This window comes from Oncorhynchus clarkii, unplaced genomic scaffold (assembly GCF_045791955.1).
Source record: "Oncorhynchus clarkii lewisi isolate Uvic-CL-2024 unplaced genomic scaffold, UVic_Ocla_1.0 unplaced_contig_10417_pilon_pilon, whole genome shotgun sequence".
In the NCBI taxonomy this organism is placed as follows: domain Eukaryota; kingdom Metazoa; phylum Chordata; class Actinopteri; order Salmoniformes; family Salmonidae; genus Oncorhynchus; species Oncorhynchus clarkii.
The window spans coordinates 615,001-625,164 of record NW_027257929.1 but is presented as its reverse complement, the minus strand read 5'-3'; the positions used below and the strand labels follow the sequence as shown (position 1 = coordinate 625,164).

Below are 10,164 nucleotides of genomic sequence, written 5' to 3'. Positions count from 1 at the left end.
GCTGGGATCTGGCTGTGTTCTGGCTGTGCTTTGTAAGAGCTGGGGTCTGGCTGTGTTCTGGCTGTGTTCTGGCTGTGCTTTGTAAGAGCTGGGGTCTGGCTGTGTTCTGGCTGTGTTCTGGCTGTGTTTTGGCTGTGTTTTGGCTGTGATCTGGCTGTGTTCTGGCTGTGTTTTGTAAGAGCTGGGATCTGGCTGTGTTCTGGCTGTGCTTTGTAAGAGCTGGGGTCTGGCTGTGTTCTGGCTGTGTTCTGGCTGTGTTTTGGCTGTGTTTTGGCTGTGTTCTGGCTGTGTTTTGTAAGAGCTGGGATCTGGCTGTGTTCTGGCTGTGCTTTGTAAGAGCTGGGGTCTGGCTGTGTTCTGGCTGTGTTTTGGCTGTGCTTTGTAAGAGCTGGGGTCTGGCTGTGTTCTGGCTGTGTTTTGGCTGTGTTCTGGCTGTGTTTTGTATGAGCTGGGATCTGGCTGTGTTCTGGCAGTGTTCTGGCTGTGTTCTGGCTGTGCTTTGTAAGAGCTGGGGTATGGCTGTGTTCTGGCTGTGTTCTGGCTGTGTTTTGTATGAGCTGGGATCTGGCAGTGATCTGGCAGTGTTCTGGCAGTGTTCTGGCTGTGTTCTGGCTGTGCTTTGTAAGAGCTGGGGTCTGGCTGTGTTCTGGCTGTGTTCTGGCTGTGTTTTGGCTGTGTTCTGGCTGTGTTCTGGCTGTGTTTTGGCTGTGTTCTGGCTGTGTTTTGGCTGTGTTTTGGCTGTGTTCTGGCTGTGTTTTGGCTGTGTTCTGGCTGTGTTCTGGCTGTGTTTTGGCTGTGTTCTGTCTGTGTTCTGGCTGAGTTTTGGCTGTATTTTGGCTGTGTTATGGCTGTGTCATGGCTGTGTTCTGGCTGTGCTTTGTAAGAGCTGGGGTCTGGCTGTGTTCTGGCTGTGTTTTGGCTGTGTTCTGGCTGTGTTCTGGCTGTGTTCTGGCTGTGTTCTGGCTGTGTTTTCGCTGTGTTTTGGCTGTGTTCTGGCTGTGTTCTGGCTGTATTCTGGCAGTGTTCTGGCTGTGTTCTGGCTGTGTTCTGGCAGTGTTCTGGCTGTGTTCTGGCTGTGTCCTGGCTGTGTTTTGGCTGTGTTCTGGCTGTGTTCTGGCTGTGTCCTGGCTGTGTTTTGGCTGTGTTCTAGCTGTGTTCTGGCTGTGTCCTGGCTGTGTTCTGGCTGTGCTTTGTAAGAGCTGGGAGCTGGCAGGCAGGACTTCTATTGGAAGACACCTGCCTTTGACTACCTATAATGGAACCTTACTGCCTGTCTGTAACAGAGCTCTCTGACTGTCTGGACTGGAACCTTACTGCCTGTCTGTAACAGAGCTCTCTGACTCTCTGGAATGGAACCTTACTGCCTGTCTGTAACAGAGCTCTCTGACGGTCTGGAATTGAACCTTACTGCCTGTCTGTAACAGAGCTCTCTGACTCTCTGGAATGGAACCTTACTGCCTGTCTGTAACAGAGCTCTCTGACTGTCTGGAATGGAACCTTACTGCCTGTCTGGAATGGAACCTTACTGCCTGTCTGTAAAATATCTCTCTGACTGTCTGGAATGGAACCTTACTGCCTGTCTGTAACAGAGCTCTCTGACTGTCTGGAATGGAACCTTACTGCCTGTCTGGAATGGAACCTTACTGCCTGTCTGTAAAAGAGCTAACTGACTGTCTGGAATGGAACCTTACTGCCTGTCTGTAACAGAGCCCTCTGACTGTCTGGAATGGAACCTTACTGCCTGTCTGTAACAGAGCTCTCTGACTGTCTGGAATGGAACCTTACTGCCTGTCTGGAATGGAACCTTACTGCCTGTCTGTAACAGAGCTCTCTGACTGTCTTGAATAGAACCTTACTGCCTGTCTGTAACAAGGCTCTCTGACTGTCTTGAATAGAACCTTACTGCCTGTCTGTAACAGAGCTCTCTGACTGTCTTGAATAGAACCTTACTGCCTGTCTGTAACAAGGCTCTCTGACTGTCTTGAATAGAACCTTACTGCCTGTCTGTAACAGAGCTCTCTGACTGTGTTGAATTGAACCTTACTGCCTGTCTGTAACAGAGCTCTCTGACTGTCTTGAATAGAACCTTACTGCCTGTCTGTAACAGAGCTCTCTGACTGTCTTGAATATAACCTTACTGCCTGTCTGTAACAAGGCTCTCTGACTGTCTTGAATAGAACCTTACTGCCTGTCTGTAACAGAGCTCTCTGACTGTGTTGAATTGAACCTTACTGCCTGTCTGTAACAGAGCTCTCTGACTGTGTTGAATTGAACCTTACTGCCTGTCTGTAATGGAACCTTACTGCCTGTCTGCAGCGACTGTAACAGAACTCACCCAGAGCTGAAGGCACAGAGAGAGGATGGGAGACATTTCCACCTATCCACTCCTCTCACATCTACAGGACTGGCTGAGGGTTGGAACTCAGCAAGATAAAGGGGGAGAGTGGAGCAGCAGGGAGACAACGGGGAACAGCTGGAGAGATGAAGGCCAGTGTCTGTGGAAATGTCTCCGTGGTGGAGGGATGGGGGGCTGAACTAAGAACGGTCTGTCCTCTGGTCCTGGACTGTCACAGGCTACATCTCTCAGAGTCTGTCTGCTTCAACTTGACAACTGATGGGAATGATGTTAAGAGACTCTGGGAGATCAAGTCTGTCTTTAGACCTTCCCCTGGCAGTGTCCTGATAACACCATATAAATGTCCACCAACACCCCCTGACAGTGTCCTGACAATGTCCACCCACACACCCTGACAGTGTCCTGACAATGTCCACCCACACCCCCTGACAGTGTCCTGACAATGTCCACCCACACCCCCTGACAGTGTCCTGACAATGTCCACCCACACTCCCTGGCAGTGTCCTGACAATGTCCACCCACACACCCTGACAGTGTCCTGACAATGTCCACCCACACCTCCTGACAGTGTCCTGACAATGTCCACCCACACCCCCTGACAGTGTCCTGACAATGTCCACCCACACCTCCTGACAGTGTCCTGACAATGTCCACCCACACACCCTGACAGTGTCCTGACAACACCATATAAATGTCCACCCACACCCCCTGACAGTGTCCTGACAACACCATATAAATGTATATGCATCTGGATGACAAGCTTCTTGAGGACACACACACACACACACACACACACTCCCATGACATACCCATGATGGAGACGTCATACTCAATGAGTAGCGTAGCCTCCTGTCCACACTGTTTGAGGATGGACATGGCCTCTGCATGGGATGTCCCGTGAAGACGGATCCCATCGATACTCAGGAGCCTGTCCCCTGGCTTCACCGTACCCTCCCTGAGGAGAGAGGAGAGGAAGGGAGGGAGGGAGAGGAGAGGGGGAGGAGAGGGGGAGGGAAGGAGGGAGAGAGGGAGGAGAGAGAGGGAGGGAGGGAAGGAGGGAGGGGGAAGAGAGGGGAGGGAAGGGGAGGAGAGGGGGAGGGAAGGGGAGGAGAGGGGAGGGAGAGGGGAGGGGGAGGGAAGGGAAGGAGGGAGGGGGAGGAGAGGGGGAGGAGAGGGGGAGGGGAAGGAGGGAGAGAGAGGCAGGGGACGGAGGGAGGGAAAGGAGGGGGAGGGAAGGAAGGAGGGAGGAGAGAGGGGAGGGAAGGAAGGAAGGAGAGAGAGAAAGAGAGAGAGAGGGGGGGGGGGGATAGGGAAGATGTCAGTCAGTGAGCTGTGAATTCTCCACTATGACAGAAAATATAAATTGCTATATTTGGTTTCCACAGGTGAGCTAACCGCTAACAGCTAACCGTCCAGCATGATGTGACACTGGAAATGAATCTCCACGCTGTCTCTGCCTTTGATCAGGTTTTATCAGAAACAACCTGTGACAACCGCTAGAATGGAATCCTTTCCTCCTAACTGGAAGTGTGAACACTGAAGCTACATCCTGATTAGACACACTTCTCCTGGTGGATTTAACATGGTGGAAACTACCTCCAGACGATGCTTTTAAACGCTGGGTGGGGAGTGTGCTGCTGGGTGGGGAGTGTGCTGCTGGATGGGGAGTGTGCTGCTGGATGGGGAGTGTGCTGCTGGATGGGGAGTGTGCTGCTGGATGGGGAGTGTGCTGCTGGAAGGGGAGTGTGCTGCTGGATGGGGAGTGTGCTGCTGGATGGGGAGTGTGCTGCTGGATGGGGAGTGTGCTGCTGGATAGGGAGTGTGCTGCTGGATAGGGAGTGTGCTGCTGGATGGGGAGTGTGCTGCTGGATGGGGAGTGTCATTAGAAAGACTTCCTTGACTGATCCTTCAACACAGTCCATTAATAGACTGTTTATAGGGAGGGAGGAGACGGAGAGAGAGACGGAGAGGGAGAGAGAGAGAGAGAGAGAGAGATTGAGGGAGCAAGAGGGAAAGGGAGAGACAGATAGACAGACAGATATAGAGAGACAGACAGATAGAGACAGACATATATAGAGAGACAGACAGATATAGAGAGACAGGGAGGAGAGTAAAAGACAGACAGATATAGAGAGACAGGGAGGAGAGGAAGAGACAGACAGATATAGAGAGACAGACAGATATAGAGAGACAGGGAGGAGAGGAAGAGACAGACAGATATAGAGAGACAGGGAGGAGAGGAAGAGAGACAGATATAGAGAGACATACAGATATAGAGAGACAGGGAGGAGAGGAAGAGACAGACAGATATAGAGAGACATACAGATATAGAGAGACATACAGATATAGAGAGACAGGGAGGAGAGGAAGAGACAGACAGATATAGAGAGACAGGGAGGAGAGGAAGAGAGACAGATATAGAGAGACATACAGATATAGAGAGACAGGGAGGAGAGGAAGAGACAGACAGATATAGAGAGACAGACAGATATAGAGAGACATACAGATATAGAGAGACAGGGAGGAGAGGAAGAGACAGACATATATAGAGAGACAGGGAGGAGAGGAAGAGACAGACAGATATAGAGAGACAGACAGATATAGAGAGACATACAGATATAGAGAGACATACAGATATAGAGAGACATACAGATATAGAGAGACATACAGATATAGAGAGACAGGGAGGAGAGGAAGAGACAGACAGATATAGAGAGACAGACCGATATAGAGAGAAATACAGATATAAAGAGACATACAGATATAGAGAGACAGACAGATATAGAGAGACAGGGAGAAGAGGAAGAGACAGACAACAGTGGCTGGTTGGTTTCCATACTGGTCCCTGGCTACAGTATAGCCACGCCTGAGGGCCTGTTGGTTCCGCCCCTGCACTTAAACACTTCATTTGGATCATTACGTCTTAATGGCAAGGACACCTCTCCTCTCCTCTCCTCTCCTATCCCCTCCTCTCCTATCCTCTCCCCTCATCTCCTCTCCTCTCCTCTCCTCTCCTCTCCTCTCCTCTCCTCTCCTCTCCTATCCTCTCCCCCATCTCCTCTCCCCTCCTCTCCTATCCTCTCCCCTCATCTCATCTCATCTCCTCTCCTCTCCTCTCCTCTCCTCTCCTCTCCTCTCCCCTCCTCTCCTATCCTCTCCCCCATCTCCTCTCCCCTCCTCTCCTCTCCTCTCCTCTCCTCTCCTCTCCTCTCCCAGCTCTTCTCTGTCTTACAATGAGGGCAAAAACAACATTTGAGAGGGTACGCAAAGGGGTACGGGACAATAACACGTTTGGGGACCACTGCTCTACACCTTAACCTTGAACTCTGCTGATGTTTCAAACAAGGTCAAGGTAATGTCACAATGAATGGATACAAGTCAGATCATTGAACTATCTGTGATCTGCTACTCATGTCTAGAATCTGATACACCAGCACTATCTGTGATCTGCTACTCATGTCTAGACTCTGATACACCAGCACTATCTGTGATCTGCTACTCATGTCTAGACTCTGATACAGCAGCACTATCTGTGATCTGCTACTCATGTCTAGACTCTGATACACCAGCACTATCTGTGATCTGCTACTCATGTCTAGACTCTGATACACCAGCACTATCTGTGATCTGCTACTCATGTCTAGACTCTGATACAGCAGCACTATCTGTGATCTGCTACTCATGTCTAGTCAGTGATACAACATCTCACCTGTCAGCAGGTCCACCTGGCCTGATAGTAGTTATGACAACGGGGCGGGATTTGTTCCTGTCCTCGTGGGCTCCTCCTAAACAAACCAACAGACAGTTATCACACAAACAGGTGGGTACGGTAACCAAGGATACATATAATTGATTTGTGCTATAAGAGATCACTGAAGAACCAAGGTAATACTGTAGTACCTGATCACAAAGGAAAACTGTTTAAATGAAACTTCTACACAGGAAACACAGTAGCAATACATTGGCTTTTGCGGCAGGAAGGACTTATTGATTTAGAAACAGAAAGGGCAATTGAATACTTCAACACACTTGTTGAATTGATGACGGAGAGTAATGAGCTGTGGCAACATCTCTGTAGCGTCGACCTTCAAGTTAACTTCCCTCTCTTCAAAGACCGAGGATAACTCACCAAGGGAGCATCACAAATGGAACCCTATTCCCTACATAGTGCATTACTTTTGACCAGAGCCCTATGCACCCTAAAATTAGCAGTGTAGGGAATAGGGTGCGATTTAGGTCGCATTTCTAAAAGTTTGTTCCTATTCGTTTTAATGAAGCTTCATTCCAACTGGGTAAATAGAGTCAACTAGAAGGTCCTATTCTGTAGTCATATTCAGATCACTTTCCTTTGCTCCATACCCCAGTCAAACGGCTTCACACACACACACACACACACACACACACACACACACACACACACACACACACACACACACACAGACACACACACACACACACACACACACACACACACACACACACACACACACACACACACACACACACACACACATACCTCGGATGACAAAGCCAAACGTATTGCCTTCTTTGTGCAGAGTCACCTCAACGCTTTTGAACATCAGCCCAGAGCCCTGAACAGCTGAGGAGAGAGGAGCAAACACTATATAAACACATCACTACCTCCACAGTTACATCATTACACAGTCTGGGAGAGGAGACATCATTACACAGTCTAGGAGAGGAGACATCATTACACAGTCTGAGAGAGGAGACATCATTACACAGCCTGGGAGAGGAGACATCATTACACAGTCTGGGAGAGGAGACATCATTACACAGTCTGGGAGAGGAGACATCATTACACAGTCTGGGAGAGGAGACATCATTACACAGTCTGGGAGAGGAGGCATCATTACACAGTCTGTCTGGGAGAGGAGACATCATTACACAGTCTGGGAGAGAGGAGCAAACACTATATAAACACATCACTACCTCCACAGTTACATCATTACACAGTCTGGGAGAGGAGACATCATTACACAGTCTGGGAGAGGAGACATCATTACACAGCCTGGGAGAGGAGACATCATTACACAGTCTGGGAGAGGAGACATCATTACACAGCCTGGGAGAGGAGACATCATTACACAGTCTGTCTGGGAGAGGAGACATCATTACACAGTCTGGGAGAGGAGACATCATTACACAGCCTGGGAGAGGAGACATCATTACACAGTCTGTCTGAGAGAGGAGACATCATTACACAGTCTGTCTGGGAGAGGAGACATCATTACACAGTCTGGGAGAGGAGACATCATTACACAGTCTGAGAGAGGACACATCATTACACAGTCTGGGAGAGGAGACATCATTACACAGTCTGGGAGAGGAGACATCATTACACAGTCTGGGAGAGGAGACATCATTACACAGTCTGGGAGAGGAGACATCATTACACAGTCTGGGAGAGAGGAGCAAACACTATATAAACACATCACTACCTCCACAGTTACATCATTACACAGTCTGGGAGAGGAGACATCATTACACAGTCTGTCTGAGAGAGGAGACATCATTACACAGTCTGGGAGAGAGGAGACATCATTACACAGTCTGGGAGAGAGGAGCAAACACTATATAAACACATCACTACCTCCACAGTTACATCATTACACAGTCTGGGAGAGGAGACATCATTACACAGTCTGGGAGAGGAGGCATCATTACACAGTCTGAGAGAGGGGACATCATTACACAGTCTGGGAGAGGACATTACACAGTCTGAGAGAGGAGACATCATTACACAGTCTGGGAGAGGAGACATTTTTACACAGTCTGTCTGAGAGAGGAGACATCATTACACAGTCTGGGAGAGAGGAGCAAACACTATATAAACACATCACTACCTCCACAGTTACATCATTACACAGTCTGGGAGAGGAGACATCATTACACAGTCTGAGAGAGGAGGCATCATTACACAGTCTGAGAGAGGGGACATCATTACACAGTCTGGGAGAGGACATTACACAGTCTGGGAGAGGAGACATCATTACACAGTCTGGGAGAGGAGACATTTTTACACAGTCTGTCTGAGAGAGGAGACATCATTACACAGTCTGGGAGAGAGGAGCAAACACTATATAAACACATCACTACCTCCACAGTTACATCATTACACAGTCTGGGAGAGGAGACATCATTACACAGTCTGAGAGAGGAGACATCATTACACAGTCTAGGAGAGGAGACATCATTACACAGCCTGGGAGAGGAGACATCATTACACAGTCTGGGAGAGGAGACATCATTACACAGCCTGGGAGAGGAGACATCATTACACAGTCTGGGAGAGGATACATCATTACACAGTCTGAGAGAGGAGACATCATTACACAGTCTGAGAGAGGAGACATCATTACACAGTCTAGGAGAGGAGACATCATTACACAGCCTGGGAGAGGAGACATCATTACACAGTCTGGGAGAGGATACATCATTACACAGTCTGAGAGAGGAGACATCATTACACAGTCTGAGAGAGGAGACATCATTACACAGTCTGAGAGAGGAGACATCATTACACAGCCTGGGAGAGGAGACATCATTACACAGCCTGGGAGAGGAGACATCATTACACAGTCTGGGAGAGGAGACATCATTACACAGTCTGAGAGAGGAGACATCATTACACAGTCTGTCTGGGAGAGGAGACATCATTACATAGTCTGGGAGAGGAGACATCATTACACAGTCTGGGAGAGGAGACATCATTACACAGTCTGGGAGAGGAGACATCATTACACAGCCTGGGAGAGGAGACATCATTACACAGTCTGGGAGAGGAGACATCATTACACAGTCTGGGAGGGGAGACATCATTACACAGTCTGGGAGAGGAGACATCATTACACAGCCTGGGAGAGGAGACATCATTACACATCCTGGGAGAGGAGACATCATTACACAGTCTGGGAGAGGAGACATCATTACACAGTCTGAGAGAGGAGACATCATTACACAGTCTGGGAGAGGAGACATCATTACACAGTCTGGGAGAGGAGACATCATACACAGTCTGAGAGAGGATACATCATTACACAGTCTGAGAGAGGAGACATCATTACACAGCCTGAGAGAGGAGACATCATTACACAGCCTGAGAGAGGAGACATCATTACACAGCCTGGGAGAGGAGACATCATTACACAGTCTGGGAGAGGAGACATCATTACACAGTCTGGGAGAGGAGACATGAAAGGAAAAGACACCGAGGTGAGATGTGTTTGGTAAAGGTGGCTTTGAACTCCGTGTAAAACAGCTCTGGAAAGGAACAAAGGAATTGTGGGAACTCAGGACTCTGGCTTCAGGCGGAAGATCCAGTTTCATCTAGTATACATCCAGCTTGACTCTATACTCATCCAATTCTATTGATTAGTATCTATCTATTGAACCAATCAGATCAATAGATAAACACGACTAATGTATCTATTGAACCAGTCAGATCAACAGGACTAATGTATCTATTGAACCAATCAGATCAGCAGGACTAATGTATCTATTGAACCAATCAGATCAACAGGACTAATGTATCTATTGAACCAATCAGATCAACATAATGTATCTATTGAACCAATCAGATCAGCAGGACTAATGTATCTATGGAACCAATCAGATCAACAGGACTAATGTGTCTATGGAACCAATCAGATCAACAGGACTAATGTATCTATTGAACCAATCAGATCAACAGGACTAATGTATCTATGGAACCAATCAGATCAACAGGACTAATGTATCTATGGAACCAATCAGATCAACAGGACTAATGTATCTATTGAACCAAT

General features: G+C 48.3%; 1 protein-coding gene across 1 annotated transcript in view; it reads right to left on the bottom strand.

The window, feature by feature from the left end:
* Positions 1–3,165: 3,165 nt before the first annotated feature.
* Positions 3,166–10,164, bottom strand: part of LOC139393684 (glutamate receptor-interacting protein 1-like) — a gene marked incomplete at its 3' end in the record, with an annotated part of 523,241 nt that continues 516,242 nt past the window's right edge. The window contains exons 6-8 of the mRNA XM_071142027.1: positions 6,873–6,956; positions 6,066–6,141; positions 3,166–3,311 (exon numbers count right to left, since the gene is read on the bottom strand). Of these exons, the coding sequence (XP_070998128.1) occupies positions 3,166–3,311; positions 6,066–6,141; positions 6,873–6,956 (306 nt within the window). The remainder of the gene's footprint in view (positions 3,312–6,065; positions 6,142–6,872; positions 6,957–10,164) is intronic.